This window comes from Eptatretus burgeri, chromosome 7 (assembly GCF_056783735.1).
Source record: "Eptatretus burgeri isolate ZD-2024b chromosome 7, Ebu_testis_v1, whole genome shotgun sequence".
In the NCBI taxonomy this organism is placed as follows: Eukaryota; Metazoa; Chordata; class Myxini; order Myxiniformes; family Myxinidae; genus Eptatretus; species Eptatretus burgeri.
The window spans coordinates 37,843,499-37,869,827 of record NC_140967.1 but is presented as its reverse complement, the minus strand read 5'-3'; the positions used below and the strand labels follow the sequence as shown (position 1 = coordinate 37,869,827).

The 26,329-nt window shown below is 43.2% G+C and overlaps 1 protein-coding gene across 2 annotated transcripts in view; it reads left to right on the top strand.

Moving 5' to 3' along the window:
* The window catches only part of TTC27 (tetratricopeptide repeat domain 27), a 134,244-nt gene that overhangs the window by 89,655 nt on the left and 18,260 nt on the right, over positions 1-26,329 (top strand). For both annotated transcript variants that reach the window (XM_085888074.1, XM_085888073.1), the window contains 4 exons: positions 8,641-8,868; positions 9,617-9,715; positions 13,886-13,938; positions 17,422-17,587. In XM_085888074.1, coding sequence (XP_085744200.1) covers positions 8,641-8,868; positions 9,617-9,715; positions 13,886-13,938; positions 17,422-17,587 — 546 coding nt within the window. The remainder of the gene's footprint in view (positions 1-8,640; positions 8,869-9,616; positions 9,716-13,885; positions 13,939-17,421; positions 17,588-26,329) is intronic.

Here is a 26,329-nt window from a genome sequence, read left to right as displayed (position 1 = left end):
GACAGACAGACAGACAGACAGACAGACAGACAGACAGACAGACAGACAGACAGACAGACAGACTGAGACAGAAACAGACAGACAGACTGAGACAGAAACAGACAGACAGACTGAGACAGAAACAGACAGACAGACTGAGACAGAAACAGACAGACAGACAGACAGACAGACAGACAGACAGAAACAGACAGACAGAAACAGACAGACAGAAACAGACAGACAGAAACAGACAGACAGACAGACAGACAGAAACAGACAGACAGACAGAAACAGACAGAAACAGACAGAAACAGACAGAAACAGACAGAAACAGACAGACAGACAGAGACAGAAACAGACAGACAGACTGAGACAGAAACAGACAGCCAGACTGAGACAGAAACAGACAGCCAGACTGAGACAGAAACAGACAGCCAGACTGAGACAGAAACAGACAGACAGACTGAGACAGAAACAGACAGACAGACTGAGACAGAAACAGACAGACAGACTGAGACAGAAACAGACAGACAGACTGAGACAGAAACAGACAGACAGACTGAGACAGAAACAGACAGACAGACTGAGACAGAAACAGACAGACAGACTGAGACTGAAACAGACAGACAGACTGAGACTGAAACAGACAGACAGACTGAGACTGAAACAGACAGACAGACTGAGACTGAAACAGACAGACAGACTGAGACTGAAACAGACAGACAGACTGAGACTGAAACAGACAGACAGACTGAGACTGAAACAGACAGACAGACTGAGACTGAAACAGACAGACAGACTGAGACTGAAACAGACAGACAGACTGAGACTGAAACAGACAGACAGACTGAGACTGAAACAGACAGACAGACTGAGACTGAAACAGACAGACAGACAGACAGACTGAAACAGACAGACAGACTGAGACTGAAACAGACAGACAGACTGAGACTGAAACAGACAGACAGACTGAGACTGAAACAGACAGACAGACAGACAGACTGAAACAGACAGACAGACAGACAGACTGAAACAGACAGACAGACAGACTGAAACAGACAGACAGACAGACAGACTGAAACAGACAGACAGACTGAAACAGACTGAAACAGACTGAAACAGACTGAAACAGACTGAAACAGACTGAAACAGACTGAAACAGACTGAAACAGACTGAAACAGACTGAAACAGACTGAAACAGACTGAAACAGACTGAAACAGACTGAAACAGACAGACAGACTGAAACAGACAGACAGACTGAAACAGACAGACAGACTGAAACAGACAGACAGACTGAAACAGACAGACAGACTGAAACAGACAGACAGACTGAAACAGACAGACAGACTGAAACAGACAGACAGACTGAAACAGACAGACAGACTGAAACAGACAGACAGACTGAAACAGACAGACAGACTGAAACAGACAGACAGACTGAAACAGACAGACAGACTGAAACAGACAGACAGACTGAAACAGACAGACAGACTGAGACAGACAGACAGACTGAAACAGACAGACAGACTGAGACAGACAGACAGACTGAGACAGACAGACAGACTGAGACAGACAGACAGACTGAGACAGACAGACAGACTGAGACAGACAGACAGACTGAGACAGACAGACAGACTGAGACAGACAGACAGACTGAGACAGACAGACAGACTGAGACAGACAGACAGACTGAGACAGACAGACAGACTGAGACAGACAGACAGACTGAGACAGACAGACAGACTGAGACAGACAGACAGACTGAGACAGACAGACAGACTGAGACAGACAGACAGACTGAGACAGACAGACAGACTGAGACAGACAGACAGACTGAGACAGACAGACAGACTGAGACAGACAGACAGACTGAGACAGACAGACAGACTGAGACAGACAGACAGACTGAAACAGACAGACAGACTGAAACAGACAGACAGACTGAAACAGACAGACAGACTGAAACAGACAGACAGACTGAAACAGACAGACTGAGACAGACAGAATAACAAAATCGACTGACCAATATACTTTAAATATTTTCGATTTTGAAAGTAACAGACAGACAGAGAGGGGTGAAAACATAACCTCCTTCACCTTCGGTGGCGGAGGTACCGAGAACAGCACTCGTTAGAGTACATACCTCGGCCAGACTGAACAGTTTACGTTTTGTATGCGACTGATTGGCTGGATCTGAATCCGGACCTGAACCAAAATCTAATCGGCTTGTTCTTGTCACTTATCCAAGTCATCCACCAAGTCCCCAACTTTTTGAGATACTGTGCTCTGCAGTATCGTTTTTAGTCCTACCTCTCAATGATGAAGACTCACTTCAAAGATCCCAAGATCAAGATCCAGGTCTTCACCAAAATCTCATCAATCCGTCCTTGTCACCCACCAAACAGTTCCACCAAGTTTAGTCCGAATCCGTCCATAACTTTTTGAGTTATCTTGCTCACAAGCAGACAGACAAATAGTGGTTTCATAACCTCCGTCCACCTTCGGTGGCAGAGATAAATCAATGGGAAATAATTAACTTTACATAATACGCCTCCTCCCTCGACTTGCATATTCTATTAAAAAAGATATGTAGATATGGGGGGGGGGGACTGGTGGCACGGTGTCAAGGTCATTGAATAAACATTTCGAAAGACCAATAGTGTCTGTGTACAAATGCCAATGATGTAATCCAATTGGTGTTTGTGTGTTTATGCACACAATTAGATCACGTCTTTGACAAATTTTTATTTGTGTTACATTATTTGATATAATATCTCCTTCCTCTTCAATGCACTTGGTCCAGCAGTCAAATTGAAAGGTCCCAGCACAGAAGCCTTCTCTCTGAAGTGCCCTTAACGGAGTGGACGTGGCTGTATTAATATTAACTTCTTTAATGGATACAAAACGTCTCTTTAAATATATATATATATATATATATATATATATATATATATATATATATATATATATATATATATATATATATATTGAGAAAACTTTTTTGGGAAGAATTTCCATAAACTCTCATGTTGGTGTCTCACAGGTTGGACGAGGCATCGATGTGTTTGCCGTCCCTCGGACAGACGCTAAATTGGGTGTTCCGTCTGCTATCATAAGTTGGTGGACTTTAAAGATCCCATGGTTAATGGTATATAAATTGGTTCATGACAGGGATGATGATGGTAAGGACATGAAAGATGGGGGGATGGGAGCGGTGCTTAAGGATGCTGGCGGGAGGCTATTGACGGAGAGTGGTGCAGTATTGATGGTGTCGGAAGGATATTTCAGAGCTGTTTAACCAGGAAGGTAGCCACGGTGAGCTGGAGCTACCATGTTGTGCAGAAGAGAAAGTGGATTTGGTGGAAATCACAGAGGAGTAAGTGTGGACGGAATTGAAGAGGATGAAGGAAGGAAGAGCGCCAGGCATTGATGAGGTGCGTAGAGAAATGATAATTACAGCGGAAGAAGTCGGAGTTGGTTGGACGAAGAGGCTGTTGAATGTATTGATGTATGTATGAGAAAGGGTTAAATTCCGGAGGATTGGAGGACAGGGTTAATTGTGCCAATATGGAACAGGAAAGGAGATGTTCAAGATCTGGGTAAGTCCAGGGACATTACGCTACTCAGTCATCTAATGAAGGTGCTTGAGAGAATTCTGGACGGGAGGATAAGGAAGAGGGTGAAGATGGAGATCGGAGAAGAGCAGCAGATTTTTTGAAAGGGTAGGGGGACGATGGATTGGATGTTCGCCCTGAGACAGCTGATGGAGAATAGGTTGGAGGTCCAAGGTGAAATTGTATTGGGATTTGTTGACCTGGGCACTGTCTCGAGAGAGATGGTGATGGCGACACTAAGATGGAATGGAGTGCCAAAAGCAAAGTTAGGTTGGTGGAAGGGATGTACAAGGGAATGAAGGGAAGAGTTTTGGTTTGTCTTGGGATGTCTGAGGAGTTCAGCTTGAATATCGGTTTGAGGCAGGGAAGTTCTCTCAGCCCACTCATGTTTATCATGGTGATGGAACTGGTAAGCAGGAAGGTGAGCTTGAGAGGTAGTATGGGGACGATGCTGTACGTGGATGATCTGGCTCTTTTGGTGAAGAGTGGGCGGGCGATGCAGGAAGTACTGGGGGAGCGGAAGGAAGCATTTGAGAAACATGGGCTAAATATGTGTATGAAGAAGACTCAGGTAATGTGGGTTGGGCAGCAGAGAAAATAAATGAATATCAGGTTATAGGGGAAGGAGATCAGGCAGGGAAATGGGATTGAATATCTGGGAGAAACAATAACCGGGGATGGTGAGAAAGAGGTGCGAAGGAGGATTCAGGTGGGGGTCGATGTATGGAGTAATAGCAGATGGAGATATCAAGGAAATTGAAAGGGAAGGCTCTGATGATGTGCCTAACACCGGCCTACCTTTGCAGTTTGGAGATGGTGGGACTGAGAGAGAGAGACATCGGAGGCTGCAGGTTTGTGAAAGCCACTGGGTCAGGAGGATTGTGGGAGTTAAGAGGGTGGCTAGAAGGAGGATGGATGGATGTACTGAGGGAGGAGATTGGTGTGAAGATGAGCTTGAAGGGGAGATTGGTGAAATGCCGGCTGAGATGGGCTGGACACTTGAGTTGGTGCAGATGGGGAAGAGAGAATGGCAAAGAGAGCTGATAGGTTGAGGGAGCAAGGTAGGAGGAAAAGAGGTAGACTGTGGTTGAGATGAGAGGATTGTGTGAGGAGGGATGTCAGTAAGGTGGGGGTGGTTGGAGAGTGGAGAAAGTTGACTGAGGACAGACGGAAGTGGAGGAGTATCTTGTCAAGGCAGGGCAGAAGCTTGGTGCCATCGGACCTCTCCCCTTATAACAGGAAGAGTACGAGAATAAGAAGAAGAAGAACATGTCCTTCGTGAAGAGTAAGCGAGCTATCGCTGTCCCCATAAACAAATATCGAATTCATGCACTAACTTCCAGAGGGCACTGCATCACCGACACAGCGATGCCTCTCAGCCAGTGATTCTACACTGCAGCCATGTGCTGTGTAGAGAAGGAGAAGAAGTTCTGCATGCAGCAAGAGTTCATATGTTTTCTTTGCTCAAGCTTTCTTCCACAGTCACGTATCAGACACCAAATCTCGATATTCACCAGATATATAGTATCAAGAAGTGACACTATACATGTAATTTTGCATTCGCCTCAATCTTTCAAAAGAGGGGCACAGCATCAGCAGCACAGCTGCGCTCCAAGAAATGATAACTACCCGGCAGCCAAGTTTCCATACGCAAGGAGATTTTGACCTTTTCGTGACCTGACCTTGACCTTTGACCGAATTCGACCCAAAAGTTAATGGGGTCGTCCGAGGTTCATTACCCACCTGTGGATACAATTTGACGGTGTTTGAGCCAGTCGTTTTCCCGTAAAGTTGTATTTTCGTAACCATGTTTTAGTTTTAATGGAAAATTTGTAATTTTGACCGATGACCATGACCCCCTAAAACTTCGGACCCTACCGATCTTCACAAATATGCATTTTTCACTATAGGAATGGGTAGTATTATAAGTGACAAATAGAATAAGGTTCACTATAAGCTTAGTTTGAAGTAAATCAGATCATTTTTGACGAAGTTATGAGCGAAAAACGATTTTGATCTTTTCGTGACCTTGACGTTGACCTTTGATCCAATTGGACCCAAAAGTTAATGGGGTCGTCCAAGGTTCATTGCCCACCTGTGGATTAAATTTGATAGTGTTTGCTAAAGCCGTTTTGCCGTAAAGTTGCTAACAAACAGACAAACAAACCGGACGATTACAATTTCCCGCTCCCTCCCGGAATAATGAAAATTATTTTAACAGAATTAATAATTTGTCTTCTCCATATTCTCATTATAAAGCTTTATTGAAAATTTGATGACAAAAGCTCAAACGGTAAAACACTTACGGTCCAGACAGACAGACAGACAGACAGAAGTTATTGAAAACCTGTGCGGGGGGGGGGGGGGACTCAACTCAAACTAACCCCTGCTGTCTGAATTTGTGTTCAAGGATTGGCATGTAGACATGAACGTGAACTGAAGGCACTGCACTGTATTAGCTGCACATGCACAAGACACAAAGGCATGTGACTACCCACGTCAGGCCATATATTTTCCTCAACCTTTATGGCCTGCTGCAGGTAGGCTTTGCAAAGATCAACTTATTTTGAGGTCAAATGTCCTGCACAAATTGATATAATCCCACCTTTTCAGTTTAGTTTGACTTTTCCCTCCAGACTATGTTTGAGTCGACTGAATTAAAAGGACAGAGGTGTCGGACTCGTAAGATATGTACATTAACGTTCAGGAGGCTGACATCGACGCACTGGGAAACCAGTACATTTACCGACCAATAATGTTGAAGAGTTGCAGTTGCAGTGCTAAAAACTGCATCTCGAAGGAAGCGATGTGTTTAATCAATGCAATTTAATTTCGGCCTTCGCTCAAGTCTTAATGTAACGTACTGGAACATCGCACGGCTCGTGAGCTGGCTCCACCACCGGGCACTCCGCAAGCGCTTTCTGCCCGATAACGTCCAGCACATTCGGCACGGTGGAATGCCTGAATTGGCACATCATGGAGCGAGACTCCTTTTAATCATTAAACAACATTTATTTGCTGGAAAGCAAACTTGCCGTTCCTGGGAGATGCATGCCTGTACTCCGCGGGCACTCCATAATTGAATCAAGATGCAGGTTTCCCAAGCACCTGGACGTTTACCATTGTCTGTGCAACTTCCTGCAGTTAATTCGGCCATGGGGAACTGAGCCAAATTCTTGATGGCCTCAGACTCCATGGGAGCTGGCTTGCTTCCTCGGTGCTCTCATGAAGGCGTCCTGCACGGCAGACGGGGCACGGCGAGCCTTGGCTTACGTGAGGGGGAGTAAATGAAGCAGAAAGGAGGGAACCGTTGCCGGTTTCTGGGCATGCCAGGATTGTGCCAGGCATTTTTGCACAGCCTGGTGCATTCTTGAAGCACGGGCCATACTGGATGCTGTTTGCAATGATCTTCTTTGCTGCGTGAACATCCGCCCATCACGTTGATGCAAATGATGATTGCATGGCGAATGTTTGTCCTCCTGTAGCGTGAGCGCAAGATCATGAAAATGGAGTGCGTGTTAGGACGACGTGAATAATCATTTTAACCTTTTAAAGTTGCCTCACGCATGGCTACATGGTTCATTTGTAATCTGTTAACGAAGCAAAGTGTGAGTTGAAAATGATGGAGATGAAACTAGGAGCTGAAGTTTCCAATGAAATTTCAGTTGGCTTCTGGTCTCTGACAAATCATTGGCCTTGTGTAAATGTATTAGCTCACTATGCTGCTGGCATGTGTGGAGCCATCCGATCGTTTCCTTGAAGGCAATTTCAAGTCGGCAGCACCGACCGTATTGCATTGTGCCGGCAGTCGACTGATTCGCGGTGGCATTCCATCCAACACCACAAAGTCCTTTGCCAGGACAGGCCCACGGGCCATGCGTTGAATTGGCAACCTGATGTAGTGCTTTCGATGGCGATTCCGGTTTCCTGCGGGATTGTGAGGCAGGTCTGATCGATGGTAATGCAGTGTATCGTGCCAGCCTTTTGAACATCTTTCCTGCTTTGGGCTCTGATTAATGTCAAGTATGCTCTCCTGAGGATTAAGTAGGAAGTTTTGTGGCAGAGCGACCATACAAATTACATAAAAAAAATTTTTTTAATGTGAGCTGGGATTTAGACCTGATGATATGTAAATGGCGGCCCTAACGCAACCACAGCAGCGGAAGATGTGATGCTGTACGACTGAAGTTTGTGACCATAAAGCCACCTGGCTGTGCTTATGAGCCTATTGGCCGAGCAGCCATTGCCACTGGCAGGCTCTGTGGGTGTGAAAGCTATGGTGAAGCTCATTGCATGAAGGCAGATGGTGGAGAGTGGTTTGGATAGCATTGCATTGTGTTTGTGAAAAGTTGCTTGCGGAATTACCTTGGATGACATCTTTCCTCCCACCTCGCCGAGCTCAGCCTTGTTTTCTCCGAATGCTTTTAATGTTTTGCACTTTGTTTATTGTTGAACCTACCTCGAAATGCCTTATTTTACCGAAGACTAGCGATTGGCATTGAATTTTGTTTCTCAAGTGTAGTCCAATTAATTTGATGTTTCCTGAATTTGGTCTTATTTTTTGACTAAATACACAGATATGGGTTCATCCAATGGTGACAGAAGGTGCATTTGGGCCTTAGATCAGTTAGTTGTATTGATGGAAGAGGGCATGATCTCTGTAAGCCGAGTTTTCTGGGTGAAGGACACCGGTTGAGTTGAAGTACATCGCTTGGTGAGTGTGACCGATGGATGACACGTGATTGAGCAGTGGTGAACTTGGTACACACACACACACAGCCAGTGCTGACATCTTATGACTAGTTAAAAAAATTGACTACCACTTCATTTAAGTTTTTCTCAGTGGGTAGAGTTCATCAGTTTTACTTTTATTTTAAAAGATTTTTGGCCATTTATGTCATGCTCACTTGATTTAGAGGCATGACTTGCTTGCCAAATGCACGGCTATCTCAGAATGGAATTTCCATTGCTTGACGACATGCAGTCGAGGAGCTTCCTCGGACACCCTACCCGTTCAAACCATCATGCGGTTGGCCGTTTGACAGGCTGAGGAGCTGGTGCGCAGGGAGCTGGAGCGCCACGAGTCCCCTACTCTGTACTGCCTGCTCGGAGACGTTGTCGAGGAGCCGGAGTACTATGACCGCGCTTGGGAGCTCTCCGGGGGCCACAGCGCACGTGCCCAGCGTTCAAAAGGCCTCCTGCTGCTCCGCAAGAAGCAGTATGCACAGTGTGTGGAGTGCTTTGACAAAGCTCTGTCCATCAATCCCATGCAGGTAATGGTTGGCGTTTTTGACCGGTCGAGAAAAAGGGCTGTTTGTTTTCCATCTGAACTTAGTTGCTGATTACTTGATAAAACTGTCCATATATCTTGCTGCTGTTCATGATTCTTCCCTGGAACATCAGGATTCGGAAGATGAAGGTGGCTTTTAATTGTCTGATTCACTAAAGTTGAGGTCAATCTCTGTAAATTATCTCAACCCAAAAGTATGCATTCCGAATACAGTTTCATTCGTTTGTTTTTAACTTTCGTATTGCTTCAAAAGCTGTGTCCATACTTTCATCATCGAGATACATTTCCGAATCTCTGTCCGGGGAAGGGTTTGGAGAATACGTAACGGCGCCGGAAAGGTCTGAGAAGGCCAGTCCTTTTGGCATGATGACTAATTACCATGCCTCCCGGGGGCAAGAGAACATGCTGCTGAATAGGGTGGAGAAGAGCAGAGACAAGGCCACTGCTGTTGAAGCGGAGCCAGCATGGTGCTCGGATTATATCACCTTCATATGTTTGGCCAATTTAATCAACGCAGACCTTTACGTTGAGTGGGGCTCTAAGAAATTGTATTTATATTGATTATTCTCTGTTATTTACTTGCTGCACTTTTGGCCTCTCTTTCCACTCTCTAATTCCTTTCCCCTTCTTCGGTATTTTTTCCACATTCTAATTTTTTTCACGTTTCTCTTTGTCTATTTATTTACCCACTCTATTATCACTCACTCCTCACCCTCCTCTTTGCCCGATAGTTGGTGGTGTGGTACTCACTCGGCTGCGCTCATTTGGCAACGGAGGACTATGAGGGAGCTGCGCGGGCTTTCCAACGCTTTGTATCTCTCGAGCCCAATGTGAGTGCTGGTACGGCGTGGGAGCAGTTAGGACCCTAAGACGTGGTGAGCTAGAAGGAGTGACTATTGATGTTTGAAAATTGGAGAAGAAAAGTGGTGCAAAGTTATCTACATAGTCTTTATCCCTGGAGATAATGTACATGTACTCACTCGTCCATCCTCCGCACCCTTTCCTTTTCCCCTCCCATGCTGTTACCTCTTGACTGCATTATCCAATGTCAATGACCTGATGGTTTGGAGTGATGCATATCTTTGAACCCCTAATCCCACAACCCTCTCAACTGCTTTCCCAGCTCCAAAAGATTTCCTCTCATTTGCTTTGCTTCACGTCATTGTTGGTTTTGGGGCCATTTAGCTGGGTGTGGTTTGGCTGTGGAGTGTGCATGTAATCGTTTATTGAAGAACTTGTCTGCCACATGAGGAAATGGTGCTCTGTCGGTTTTGCGAAAACATGGAGGAGACACTTATTCCATCCATTCCATTGGGACCACACTCTGTACAGAGCGTCGGTGCTGCCTAAGCAGTCTCCTTGGCTATGGGCCACAATCCTGGACGGGTCGCCACTCTGACACAGGATACCAGCAAGGTAGTACTCATTTTGCCGACTTCAGAAGGATGGCAGGCAGAGTCAACCCCACCTGGTATTAATTCAACAGCTGAGCAGGAGTTGAACTCAGGATCCTTGGATCTCAAGCTCACCACCCTAACCATTAAGCCAACACCAGGCATAGACACTTATTACACACACACACACACACACACACACACACACACACACACACACACACACACACACACACACACCCCCCCACACACACACACACACACACACACACACACAGCTTAATTCACATTAAAGTTTCTTCTTGTCACAGAAAGTGCCATTAATAGCATCTTCATGATAACTCAATGGCTTTAGAGAAACCAGGTAATATTTTGATTCATATATATATATATATATATATATATATATATATATATATATATATATATATATATATATATATATATATATATTGCTGTCGACGTGCCTTCGGGGGATGAGCAAGCCCTTGGATTTGGTTTGAGAAAAAGACCAATTAAAATTTAATCAATCCAGATCAACTGCACACTTTGCACTGAATCAGCTAAATTGCTGATCACTTGTTATCAGGACCGAAAAACAAATGTTCATGAAAAACTGGGAAGCTGTGGAAACACCTTTAAATACTTTTTGACAAACAACCTTCAACAATCCTTTGTGACCTTCATCTAAAACCAGTGTTGGTGATGCAACAAGAATATATACATTTGTGTTCAATGCACATGTATGGGCAAATATTTTTGCTCAAACCTTGGACTTGCAAGTGGCTAGCATTTAATTCTTACCTAATTAATTGGCTGCGGTCGTCACCATGGTGATGCGGTGAATCATCTGAAAGTTTCATAAAGATTGGTAAAACCACTCAAAAGGTATGGATAAAAAGTCACAGACTAATATTTATGACAACTTGTTTCATGGATTTGAACCTTGGTCTATCATTTTACTTTCTTCAAAACTGAACGACGACAACGTTTATAACACCAGTATACAACAAATCCATTATACTTGATATTATGATAAATTGTTTAGTCTTTCCTTAGTTTTGGGGGGAAAATATTGTACCATATTTAAATTGGATTTTATGGCTTTGCTTCCTCCAAACATTTCTTCATTACTTTGTCATTTCTCATGGGCAGTGAGAGCAGGGGAGGACTGAATCGATCCTGAAGTTTTGATAAATAATTCCCAATGTAGCTGGAAAAAGAATACTCACGTCGTAGACGTTTGACATTTCATGGAGTTACCATTCTACTTAAATGCATTCTACCTGATGTAGAATGTGAAGAATACCATGGACTGTGAGGAATAACAAAAGTCTGAATTGAATTATGTATGAATGTTTCTCAACATGGCAAGATAGCCAAGAGGTACGTGCACTCACTTTTGACCTGTGTTGGGTTGAATCTTGACCCAGCTACAAACTGCCACCTTGGCGTTTCACAGGCAGGGTGAGTCATCAATGGTGCGTGTAGTCCCTCGGATGGACGTTGAACTGGGCGTCCCGTCTGCCGACATTAGTTGGTGGACGTTAAAGATCCCGCGGTATCCTTGGAGAAGAGAAAGCGAGTCATGTATTACCCTTGCCAGAGGAGAGGGTAATGCATTTGGTTCTGTTTGGCGGTTTGTTTGTTTGTTTGTTTGTTTGTTTGTCCGCATGAAACTTGAGTGCGGTTTTTCTCTGCAACTGCTTGTCGGATTGCCACAAAATTTTCACCGTAGGAGCGACGACTCGTGTAGAATGTATTAATGATAATTATGACATCATAGGTCATGTGGTGTGGCAGCCGTGTTGGAAAAAAGGTAAAAAAAAATTGGACCTCTGTTTCTCCGAAAACACACCGTGGAAGAAATTGAAACTCGGCACATGGCAATTACTCCTCATGGGAAATAACTGTGATTTTTGGATGATGTCATAGGTGCCTTCACTAGGACGTCATAATTGCATACGTAGAACGCTACTTTCAATCAGTATGAAATTTTATGAGTGTCATCTTGGGATAAATTGGTCAACCCCAAAAAAAATTTATGACATCATCGGTCACATGCTTCGGCAGCCATATAAAAAAAAAATAATAATAATTTCCTCTGAAATGGCTAAACAGATTGAGGCGAAACTTTACAGCTGTGACCGCCTATCCATGGGGAACAACACGTTCTCCACCTATGATGTCATAGGCACATGGTTTGGCAGCCATATTGGACTTACCCTAAATCCTATAAAAAATCTTCACCAGAATGGCTTGACAGATTGAGGAGGGGAAACTTCACACACATATTCCCCAAGACTTTTGGATACCAGTAGGTTCATGAATAATTGATAGGTCACGTGAATATCGCAGCCATATTGGGTGGAATGAAAATCCAAAAAACCTTTATCATGAACCACTTCATCAATGGATGTGAAACATCATAATTATGATATAGTAGTGATGGAGAATATATGTTTTTAATTTCAACCTGATCAGAAACATGGTCTGGCAGCCAGAATTATTTAATGTTTTTGATATGGGTTCTTTTTTTTTTAATTTTTAATATTTTTTAAATAAGGTTCACTTGGCTGTGTCTGAATGGGTTTGAGGGTGGAGGAGTAGAAGCTGAAACCCGAATCCTATCCAGGTTCCTCCTGATAACTTCATCTTTGCTTTTTTGCTTGTTCGGGTTCCTTCTGATTACTCCAATGCAGGACTGTACCTATTTGGTCTTCCATTTGATTTGATTTGAATTTATTTTAATCCCATTCTAAATTCAATTGAATAACAATAAACATCATGGGGTCAGGATTATGTGTCCAATTAAAGCAGGAGGTCTTGGTACCCGGTCATCACTGCCATCAGTTGTATAGTCGCAGTTCTAATTATTTCTCTTATTAATTATGTAACACACCACAACACAAACACCACATAAAACAAGTCCTGGCGAGGATCTGCAATCTGAGATCCATTGATTTTGGTTTGAAACTGAGAAAACCAAAATGAAATACTTGAACATCAAAGATATTTCGTTGCATTTGCAATATTCCAATAATCTACATTGCATTTGTTATAATTTGTGTGATAGGAATATATCTGATTTGTTAATAAATTTAACCAAAGAAAATTTGGAATAATTTGTGAATATGTGATAGGAATGTGATAGGAATATTTGTGTGATAGGAATGATAGGAATATAGGTGTGATAGGAAAAAAAATATATATATATATATTTTTTTTTCAAACATATCGCTTTGAAGAGGCTCCAAAAATCATTGCAACAAGTTGCACAGCAACCTGCTTGGAGCTCAATTAAAACCCCTTACAGGAGCCGATGTGACAGTTTCTTTGAAGACAAAAAAGAAAAGAAAGAATCTGAGCCAAAGTCGAAATAAAAGGGAACGGAAATTGTGAAGTGTAATTGGATTTTGGTCACTGAAGGAAAACTCAAATGAAGACATAAACTGTGTTGGATTGCCTTGTACTTTATGCCTGAGCCGCAAATGTAGCTTTTCACATCGTACTTCGTTCTGTGCAGGTACCTTGAGCTCTTGTGTCATGCTGGAAATGGCGCCGCTCGAAGTGTTATCATAAATTGTACTTATGTTGTCGTTTCAGAATGCAGAAGCCTGGACCAACCTATCTACAGCTTACATCCGTCTACAAAAAAAGTGAGTGTCGAATTCGGCCCATTTTCCAATCCTTTCGTTTTTGCCACCAAGGGAAGTGGGATTGGTTGCACAATTTATGCGGACGTCCCCAGAGGGACAGCTGCCTTGCTTTTTTGGCTGACGGCTGGCGTGGGAAAGCCGAGCAGCAATTGAACCAATTGTCAACATGCACGTCAATCTCGCTAACTGCACCAAAACTTGGGCCTAAGAATAACCACTACGGGTGTTCGGTGTCTGAAGGATTCAAGTTATTTTCATGAATGGTAACTTTTGGTAAATTGTGATTGTTGCTAAGATTAAATATTGCATAAAATACAATGTTGTTGATGCATCATACCGTTTCTATTGATCAACACAAACATATGTTTGTGTTTTCTAATTGTCAGATCAATATTGTCGATTTTGTTTGTCCACAATCTCTATGTTAATTTTGAAAATCCTGACCAGCAATAAATACTTTGACTCAGGGCTGGCAGGATGGTTCAGACATGGGTGCATTCGCCTCTCAGCTGTCTAGCCTTGGTTTGAATCTTGACTCAGCTGTAAATTGTCATCCTCTAGTGTTTTCTACACAGGGGCGAGGCATCGATGTGTGCGCTGTCCATATGCAGGACGTTAAGTCGGAGGACCCGTCTGCCAATACTGGTCATTGGTTAAAGTTAAAGACCCCACTGTGTCATCCATGTAGTGTAGCCAAGTTATCACCAGTATCATAAACAAATTTCAGAATTGTGCACGTCACCTTTTGTCGAGTGTCAAGTCTGGCCAGCCAATTCGTGAAAGACTTTGAGCAAACGCCCCCTGCTCCCCCAGTCGACCCCATACGGTGAATAATTGAGGACATTAAAGTAGTTGTGATAGTTGGAGGAATCAAAGAACTACATACCATTTATTACCAGTTTATTGTCAGGATCTTCTTTTCATCACTGATACCAATAGTTTCATTGTCTTTGCTGTGATGGAATATCAATTTAAAATGCCTTTTAACCAAAGAATAATATATTCAGTGGAAGCACAAATGTAGCTCAATTTTATAGGAAGGAAAATGTTTTTTTTCCTGCATTGAATTCTCATGAGATGTGCACCCTCCCCCTCCACCCCCAAAATTCCCCTCCACCCCCCCTACAGTGATGTTTGTGAATTACATGTGCTAGCAAAGAACCCGTCTTTATGGATGGATTAATCCTCCCACTTCTATGTTCTCTAGATGCGTATGTATGCAGTTTGTCGATGGTTGCATGCGAATGTAGTTATATAGCCGTCGGGGCTCCCGCGGATGAGCTCTCTCTGGGATTTTCAGGAAAAAGCAGGGAGATACCGTACAAAATAGACAGATCTGGTCAGGCCTCCTGGGGATACCAATGGGGTGTGGATCACATCCAAGGTCAGCACTCGCATCAGGCAGCGCTATATGATCCACATTTACATAGAGAGAATTGGGGTTCTCTCCCCACCCTAAACCCACTGGGCTATGAAGTTCGTTTCACTCCCCGTGCAGCCTCCGGGTACAACCAGCAGGATTTTATTCAACAAAAATCACCACCAACCTTTGGATTGGCTGCACTAGCAGTTCAGGCGTGTACAGAATTCAAACAAACAAACAAACAGACGCTTCTCAAATTATATATAGTATGATAATAAAACCATGAGGAGACAAACGACAGATCAACATTACAGATGGGATTGAAAACTGGACTCCCAGAATTATGCCTGAAGTGCTTGGATGGGAACGCCAACCAGGCCAATGCAATTGCCCCAGTTTTGCTTCCTTAAAAGCATTGTTTGTCCAATTCAATCTTGGTATTCTTTATCATGGGTATTGTGGCTAAACATCCAGAAGGGAAAATCTTTACAGGATTCTCACCATTGTTTCAATAAATAAAAACAATTATACTCAAATCGATATTATTGCATTAAACAATGACCTGTCTTGTGCAGGTATGAGTTTGCCAAAAGGTGTTTGGATAAGGCAGGTTTTGGTGCTTTTCTTTGTAAAGTTATTTATACTTTTAAATTTTGCTCCGTGAAGTTCACAAAGGAGACTTTTTATACGTGTTAATCGAAGGACGTTCTGACAGACAAATCGCTGTTCGACGTGAGGATGCTCAGAGCACTCGCTTGTCTTTCCTTGATTGTACATATTTTTAATCGTGGAATTTGGCACACTTTGTAGTGGTATTTTTGGAACGCCGGTTTGATATCTGAATTAATTCACGCGCACACCTTTAGCAAATGGTTGCACTTGGGACACGAAGCAAATTTTCATTATTTTCGAGAGTCATCAAAAGGTCACGACATTCAAATACATTAGATAATGAAAGTTGTGCATCTCTCCTGGCTTCCGTCCTTGATTTGTGCCATCGGTGATCCTCATTTATAAATATTAATAAAACGCGATGCTCATTTATCATCGTTTGTTGTATTGCCGCAGAATTGTGTAGGTGCAAAATAATGTTTGTGGGCAGGAGGCCATTGAAGAAGGAGTATGGTTGTCCTTTAGCTTGTTGGAATGTACTCTGCTTACCGCCCAGTTTAAACTTGCTATTCCGGGATTTTATTTAACGAAAATAACCACCAACCTTAGGATTGGCTGCACCAGCTGCAGCTATCTTAAATACTACTCTTGCTGTTATTGTTACGTAGGAGTGGGACCAACGTTGCTTCCGATTTTGATGTCTGTAGACAGCCTTAGGCAAAACTAGGATTTTCGGCTGCCATACATTTCACCCCAATTTCACTTTGCTCATGGAGTACCCACCCACACCTTTTAAAAGGGGTGGATTGTCTCATCGAGCTTCGCCTTTACCCCGAGGGTCTCTGCATGATTATGATCTGTGACCGTTGCAGTTATGGGTCACAGACTTGCTGATTATGGCCTTCACGAGAGGATCTGAGCCAGGGCAACGGCTTCCGGTGGTGACAGCAACGTGTAGTTGAGGGGGCGGGGGTGTGGAGCATTGGGGGAGCAGAATCTTTTTTTTGTTGCTGTGGTTTTTGTCGTGCTGGGAATTTTCCAAGGTGGAAAGAGAATGAAGAACACCCACAGTGCATTTCAGTCGCGCTCTGATATTACACTGATGTGGCCCAGAGGTCACAAATTTCTTTTCACAAACTCCTTTCCTGAACACCTTTCAAATGAAGGACTTGAAAGGGGCCATTGCATGGCAAACAATGGTTAGGCAAGGACTGAACAGAAAATGTGATGTTCTGGAGGAAATGCCATGACTTTACCTCAATGTTTCTCCGATACAGCTGGCATGAGCAACTGAAAATGGATCTGTAATCCACGTGGTGTTTGCCGTCGTACCACATGGATTGCTTAATATTGCCTTTACATTTCACTGATCTTTGATAATACATGGTGTGATTGTGCTTGCACTGCTCTAACCATTAAATGGCTTCAACCTTCGCAATGCTACCAAAGTGGTTGCTTTGTATGAAGCATGACAGTTATTCAAGGGTTCATCTTACCGTGTCTTGCAGGGACAAAGCTTTCCGGACACTACAAGAGGCAATAAAATGTAACTATGAAACCTGGCAGATTTGGGAAAACTTCCTTGTGGTCAGCATGGATTTGGGAGAGTTTGCAGAGGCCATTTACGCTTACCATCGCCTCTTTGACTTGAGAAGCAAGTACAAGGATGTCGAGGTAAGGATAAATGACTTACCTATGTAACATGAGCAAATAGCATGGTGGGTTTTTGTTCGACATATATTGTGAACAATATGTAGTCTCTAAAAGTATGAGCCTTAAAGGAGAGTGTATTTTGATACCGAATGCTTATATCCATGTGTTGACAGAGGTCATTCGAGGGAAAATATACATTACTTATCGAAGAATTTAATCGTTTGAAAGTTTCTTCATTACTTTGCAAGACTGAAAGCAGTGTGGAGGTGGTTGGAGAGGGATTAGTGGTGGTGGGGGAGGGGGGGGGTTGGAAGAGGTTGAGATTTACAGAAGTGCGTGCATTCACAGGATACATTTTTAGCCTCCCCATTCCCACTTCGAAAGGAGATGCTTTTGCTATCGGTCTTTTTTCCCCTTACCTTCTATACACGATCTAAGGCTGGTAGTGGAGTTGCCACACACTCCTCACACACATGGACACGTAGACAAATCCATGAGACACAACACAGGACAGTTTGATGAGTCAGACATGGCCACTGAGCTTGGGGGAAGAGCCATCACTTCCCGGGGCACTCTGGGTACCCGCGGCACCGAACGGTGGTGTGCCTCTCTCACCACATTCAACGGGGCATTTCCCAAGAAAGAATTTCCTCCTCTCCATGGATGTCAACCAAACATCGAGCAAGGAAGCATTACATACCATTTTCACAGTCTTTGTTATGACATAGCCAGGGTTTGAACCACAGACATCCCAGACTCAGAGCGGGCGTTCTGATCATTACACCACCAAGTCTAATCAGTCAGTCGTTTGTGTCAGTGAGTGAGTTTGTGAGTTCACACGCAGACAAACTATTTTAATAATAGATGCTTCATTCTCAGATATCATGTAATCTATATATTTTGACGACACTCTGCAGATTCTTTTTTCAACAATGAACTTGGAATAAAGCTTCTCAATTAACCAACAGTGAAGAATGCACATATCCTGTGCAGCATCTGCGAACACAGAAAATTGTGAAAAAAGATAACGTTCACAGCATTTTTCTCGGGGCTTGCAGCACACACCTCAGACAACGGGCTCGACTCGCACGCTCAGGCGGCCTTCACATTTTATGCTATATAGTCCATCCCTTGGTCTGAGTTGCCATTGCAAGGCCTGTGGGCTCAACTTTTATCCCCGCTGGCTTTGGGCATAGTTTGACAAATTTGTCTAACTTGACTATAGCATTATTTTTAACCATAATTTGATTTTATACCTTGAAAATATATTATGTCCAAGTTAACCACAGCCTTCCCTGCGGGTCTGTTTGCACTCACCTATATCCACTGTAATCTATATTATTCACTTTAAGACATTTAAAAATGAAATAAAATTTTTAACGGTGCTTTATGTCAGTCAGTCTGTGAGTGTGCGAGTCCGCACTGGTTCTCAGATCTTCTCAAATCTCTGTACCACCCTGAGGCTCTGCATTGTGAAATGTTCCTCTCTATTATACGAGGGTCAAGGTGCATGGAGGAGTTGAATGACAAAGGTTCAGTCGGTTCAAAGGGGATGGAGGGGGATGGTCATCCGCAAGGAGGAATAACACAAAGACGTGTTATTACATCCTGTGATTCATGGAATGGCATTTCACCTCAAATATATATATATATATATATATATATATATATATATATATATATATATATATATATATATATATATATATATATATATATATATATATAATTTTTTTTTTTCATTCTTTGGAAGGGTTAATACAATAGCATTTTCCTTCAGTACATTTTTAATGAGTTAATTTATATCAGCATTGAGAAAGGAGACTTAAGCGGCACTTCACACTTCAGACTTCTTCATTTAATATTCTTCGAAATAACAAAAAGTTGACAAATCAGATCTAAAGAGATGTTCATACAGCTTTTTGCAAAGGAGGACAGATCAGGTATCGGAACATGCCCTGGAGCAGCGCGTCGCTGTGCCCACTTTCCGCCGGTACTGCAGGGGTCTCCGTCTGGCCATCCCCCAGGCACCTGGCCCATCCCCATCTCCTTGAGATGCTGATCAACATGTTGCAACCGTGAGGCGCGTGGTCGACCCATTGGCCTCCTCCACTCACGAAGATCCCTCGCTGAGAGAATCTGGCCAGCAGGATCAGCGTCAGGAAAATTAGACATCTCCATACAGCCGCAGCTGATGCTCATGGACTATGCAGGTAACAAGTCTCATTCGAGTGTCTCTCAGTAACCGCTTGTTCGACACAAAGTCCGACCAGCGATAGCCAAGGATTCTCCGAAGAGAACTGGTACCAAAGCAATTAAGACTCTGTCTCGGATCCCTGCTCAGAGTCCAACTCTCACGTCCATAGAGCAAGATTGGAAGCACCAAGCACCTGAAGACTCGGACTTTCGTCCTCCTGCGCAGGTACCGACAGCACCATACCCCATGATCCAGTGAATCATTGACTCTCCAGGCCCAACCCAGACATCTATTGACCTCTGACTCACAGCCAGCAGAGACATGAATATCACTGCCAAGCTAAGTGAATCTCTCGATGACCTCAACATCCTCACCACAAACAGGCACATACAGGACAGCAGCATCAAAGATGTCATTGAAAGCCTGAATCTTAGTTTTGACCCAGGAAACCCGTGATCCAGCGGCTCCGACTCCTCAATCTCATGGGCCCTCAAAAAGATTTCCAGAGTCTCCACAAAGATGACTGCATCATCTGCGAAATCAAGGTCAGAGAACTTGACATCCCAAATAATGCACGCAGCTTGATCTCTCCATCACCCTCCCCAGAATTCAGTCCATACAAGCGCTGTCAAGTGGGGGGCCAGTACACACCGCTGATGAACTCCAGTAACAACTGGAAATATGTCAGAGATGGTACCACCACAACTCACATGCTCTCAGTACCAGAGTACAGTTCAGACATCAGATTGATTAGTTTTGGTGGCACCCCACGAAGACCAATAATCCTCCAGAGAGCTTCCTGATTCACTGAATCGAATGCTTTGCAGAGATCAACAAAGGCTGCAAGCAGCCCCTGCCGAAACTCTTGCCTGCGTTTGGTGAGGACACGAAGAGCAAGGATACGATCAATCGTTAACCTCTTTGGTGTAAAGCCTGACTGCTCTTGGCGCTGGTGTTCATGCCGATGGTAGCAAACCCTATCAAGAATTGTTCGAGCAAAGACCTTGCCCGGCACTGAGATCAACGTCACCCCTCAGTAGTTGTTGCACTCCTATCAATCACCCTTCCCTTTCCAGAGACTGACAGCACGGCCCCTCTTAGTCAGTTGGGATGATGCCTGTGTTCCAGGCAGAGCACAGAATTGTATGCAACAACATGAACACAGCATTTCCATCAGCCTTGAGAAGTTCACCATGGATGCCACAGATCCCAGGAGCTTTTCCCCATTTCAACCTGTTCACCACAGCCTGTATTTCCACAAACAAAGGTGGTCACAGTTGAAAGGAGGGTCAGCATTAGGGATAGTAACACCTCCGACATCCAACTCAACAGCTGGTGGATCAGCTTGGAACATTCGCTCAAAGTAACCAGCCCAGCGGGCCTTCACTTTGGCTCCTCTGTCAAGAGCCCACCACCCTCTGCTCTAACTGCAGTACACCGTGGGATGGTCTTAGAGGAACGCAATGCGCAGTTTCCCCTGTAAGCAGGATGAGAATCACTTGGCCACAGGTGATGCTCCACCCCCTCACAGATTCTTCGCACATCGGCCTCCTTGTCCACCCTCAGCACACGTACAGTTTTACGCCTCAACTCCCTCAACAGCTCAGCTCTGCCATTGAGCCTGGTCCTGCGAATCTGGTCAATGTTATCCAGTGTCCCTTGAGAGACAATATTCTTCTTCTCCCTTTGGTGAGTTTCAAGACATTTACCGGCAACATCATGGATGGTGGTCTTGAAGACAATCCACAACTATGCAGGATTCCACAAAGCACTCAGACCCTCCAAATCCCCACCCAGCTTGTTAGCAAACTCCTCAGCTACCCTCTCCTCCCTGAGCTTGCCAACATCCATCCGAGGCTGGGATGGTACCATTCTCCCAGATTTAAGCTGCAACTTCAGAGTTGCTACCACAAACCTGTGGTCTGTATTGAGGAAGTGAGCACTCTGGTAGACTCTGCAGTTCTGGATCATCCTCCACGACCATCAACGAGCACATGGTTAATCTCCTTTGCCACACCGCCAGCATTGGAATTACCAAGTCCATTGATGAGCTTGTGGGCGCTGAAACCATGAACCAGCCACCCGACGTCCATGGCTTCTTGCAAAGACAAGGAACTTTGTGCTATTCTGGTTCAGAGTTCCTGACCCATGGGGACCAACACACGTCCCATAACCATCCCTATTAGCTCCAGTTGATGCATTGAAATCCCCCAAGACTAGAAGAGTACCTCACCTGGGGCAATGATCAACCACAGACTTGAGCGTGGCATAGAATGTGTCCTTCACAGTGAGTTCACTCTCCTCAGTCGGAGCACATACAGAGACTAGGGAAATGACACCCAAGGAGTGATGGATCCTGAGTCTCATCTGCTCATTGACCGGTGTTTCCTCAATTATCATTGGAGTCAGCTTATTGGATACAGCTACAGCAACTCCTTGCGTATGGTAACCATCAGAGCGACCAGACCAATGTTAGGTGTAACTACCCGTCATGATCTCGCCGCAATCCGGTTTCCGAACCTCAGAGAGTGCTGCAATACTGATGTTCAAGCGCTTGAGCTCAGATGATAACAGAGACAGGTGATCATCCTCTCTTAGGGATAGGACATTCCAGGCACCCACCCAAAGCGACTGCCTCAGGTTAACCGAACGAGACCGCCGTCTGGTGGACGACACCTTAACACCACCCTAACACACACTACCGCAATCCGACCCGGGGAGGTTATTCCATGTTTTTCCTCCTCTCATCAAAGAGTGGGAGTCCCAAAGGCTTTGCCCAATCCCATCATATGGTGAGCTGCCCTGTGGAGGGTAGCTGCATCGTAGGTACTCCCACAGAGTCGGTTTTTCAGATTTCTTGCCGTTTTTTGTGTTTTGCAGAGTGGAGTTTGCTCACATGGAGCAAATCCTGTCACCAACTTCCTAAAAAATACGGTAACCCAACTGCAGGAGGACGTCCGCAAACACAGTTGGGCACTATATATATGGATGGCCATTGGCTCGTAAGGAGCTCCTCCACCTTTTCATTGTTTTAGTTTTTAATCTTGCTGGGTGTCCATATCATACACCCTCCTCACCAAGAAATTTGGTGGGGAAGACGGTTTGGTCGCCGACAATCCAAAGGAGGATGCAAATTAATTCCTTCATTCTTGTGTTAATTGAAGGAATGTTTAAGCCTGAAAAGGCATTCCAAAAGTTTTAAATGTACAGTTATATACTTCATCATGTCATTGTGTACGTGTCATTGTAAACGTTAGGCAACAATGAGATTGTTAACCTTTAAACACGAGTACAAATTGTACTGAAGTTGCATAAAATGATGTCTTTGAGAACTTGATATATAAGGAAAATAATAATTACATTATTTTGTATGTGCATATTAAAACAATAAATAGTTTTTGCTTTTTTAACAGGATAGAAGGCTCATGGAGGAGCTGTTACACAAATTATGCACACACATGCAGACAAAGACATTCGACAACACCGGACTTAACTTCAGACAAATAAAGCCCGTGACCTTGGTGGAAGTGATGTAACTTTCCGGTTTGCAGTCTCGCTGCGATACTGCCCTGTCTTGGCGATGTCACGCCACTATTTTCTCTGCTCTCAGTGGCGTAGTTATTGATCAATCTTCCCCCTGCCCAATCCCCCTCCCCCTCACTCCACCCTTCCACTCGTCCCAAAAAGGATGCTAATCCATGGGGTTTATCTTTGCTCTGTCTTCCAGAGTATGTAACACATAGTATTTTTCTCGTCTTTGGTATGACTCAGCTATGATCAGAGTCTAACTGCTGACCTGCCAGACTCAGAGCAGATTCCCAAACCACAATGCTAACTGAGTCTGGAAAGTCAAAGTATGAGTCACTGAGTCTTTTGATGTTATTTAATATTTAAATGAATAAATCGTCTCCCATTGTGTGCTGCAAACCTGGCCAAACTTCACATTCCTGCCCTCACCGACAGCACCTTATTATTACAGTGGCGACTTGTCCATGGTTGTTTTTTAGCCATTGAAAATTGATTCCACAAAACTGGTACTCCAGCAGCAGAGTATGGTCAGGAATAAATTATTCAAATGAAAGGAACCCCCTTATTGTCCAAGGTGCCATAACTAACTACTCAGTTCGATAATTAATCAACCATTTCGTGAGGCAAATAAAGAAGAAATCTGCTAATTTCCTGACATATGGTACATATTATAGGGCATGATCCTTATCATTAATGTGAAGTTTGATCTCGTGTGAAATGTTTTGTATGATACCGTCTCCATATCTGCTATATTTTAATTTTCAAATCAACCAGATTTTATGGTGGCATGAAACAATATAAGGTTAATTAATTAATTTACAATGAAATGTAAATCATCATAATATGCACAGCATCAGTTAAGGGTACATCTATTGTTAATCGTGAGAGAAATGAAAATTTCAGTGTGCAACTTGACTGAATATTACAAGGTTGCTGCAAAAGTCTGTTTTAAATGTGAAATTGCTCAGATGGTCCCATGCAATTATTTTTTATGGGGTTTTAAAAATAAAACCGATGAAACACTCGAACCAACCAAATTTAAAAATAAATCTGTCCATTCATGTTCCTCCCTCCACTGCTTCAGGTTGAACTCGTATCATGCCATCTTCAATTTCCATTGATCTTTTCATCTACACTTCTTTTGTTCCCTCCAACCTATCCGACCCGACCTTTTCTCACAGGCCATGTTTGCACGTCCATTGGACTGCTCACTTGCTCCCTTCTACTTTGGTCACACGTCTTCCTAATCCTCTTTAGTTTTGCTCCTCCATGAGCCTCGACTTTGTGTCGGCATATAAATATATCGGCGTCCATAATGCATGGGACGATGGCCAGTTCGATTTGGAAACCTGGCAAAATCGCCAGCAAAAAATAAATAAATAATGAGGGCTTAAAATTAAGTCTCGATGCATGTTGGCAAACTGCCATATTCCTCTACTCTTCTGCCTTCTCTTGAGCTAATTCAAGCACTCCCAACACATCCATCCATATTCACCATCCCATGTAAACTACCAAATCTCTGCAGAATAATTCAAACTGTAACCAACTATTATTCCAACTCTAGCATTAAGGAGTAATTATCTGCAGACAACTGTAAATATAACTGTAATCACTTCATTAATTGGTTATCCTTACTGCAGCACATAAACCACAATAACGTAACTTCTAGTGATTCTCAAGTTAACTTAAACTCCCAGGAAGCACACAGTACAACTGCAGTTCTCGCTACTGAATACCATTTTTTGCCTAATGCTTACTTCAAGGCCTTAAACGCACTCTTAAACATGCCCTTGCCGAGGTGTCCAAGTTTCTTTGTTTTTTAAATGCTTGTGATTAGGTTTTGATCGTGCATTACATAATCACTCATGGGTGATTGGTGACTAACTTTGTACGGGTGATCATCACACGATTATTGATTCTCCATGTGTTTAACTCTTAAATGCCTTTCATAAATTCAGCCCTGTATGTTTAACAGAAAAGTTCCTCGAACAATTTCTTTTTTGATTCCTTTGTGTCTCGATAGTTATTATTTTTTCCAATTTTACAGGCCGCTCTCTCTCGTTCGAGGCGGTGTTCTCTCGTCAGGAACTCCATTGCTCTTTGTCTATTGTCCTCACTAACCCATACAGATCTCTGGAATGCCTGTGGCTATGGTTACCTCTCCACACCTACCTAATGTTTGTCTACGTTGTTTACCATACACCCAATGATGACGACTCTCCATATACCTCTATTTCTTCTAACATGGATCAACTCATAACCACCGATCTCAACTCTGTTTCTCATCTGTGACGACTTCAGCTGTCACCATGCCAGCTGTCTGGGTGTTACCTCGGCAACAACCAGCCAAGGCATTGCAGCAAAGGCCTTATGTGACTCTGTGTTTGACCTAATCTGTAAACTCTTCAACCTAGGATTTCTCCTCCTGGTGCATCCTCCCTCCTGGACTGAGCAATGACTAACTTTCCATCCAATCTCTCTTGATACTCTTCTGCCCCTTTTTGCTCTTTTGATTACTTTCTTGCTTCGGCTCATATATATATATATATATATATATATATATATATATATATATATATATATATATATATACATATATATATATATATATATATATATATATATATATATATATATATATATATATATATATATATATATATATATATATATATACATGTATATATATATATATATATATATATATATATATATATATATATATATATATATATATATATATACATGTATGTATATATATATATATATATATATATATACATGTATGTATATGTATATATATATATATATATATATATACATGTATGTATATATATATATGTATATATGTATATATATATATTGTTGTAGATTTCCCACCCGTCGGCGTGCGAACGACCGCGTCTAACCAATAGCGGTCGCTTCGCCCACCAAACGGACAATCCAGTCGTGGCTTTCCGGATCAACGCCAGAAACCAGCCACGGGTGTGTTTGTACCACACCACAACCTTGTCCGCACTCAACCCGCACGACAGGGT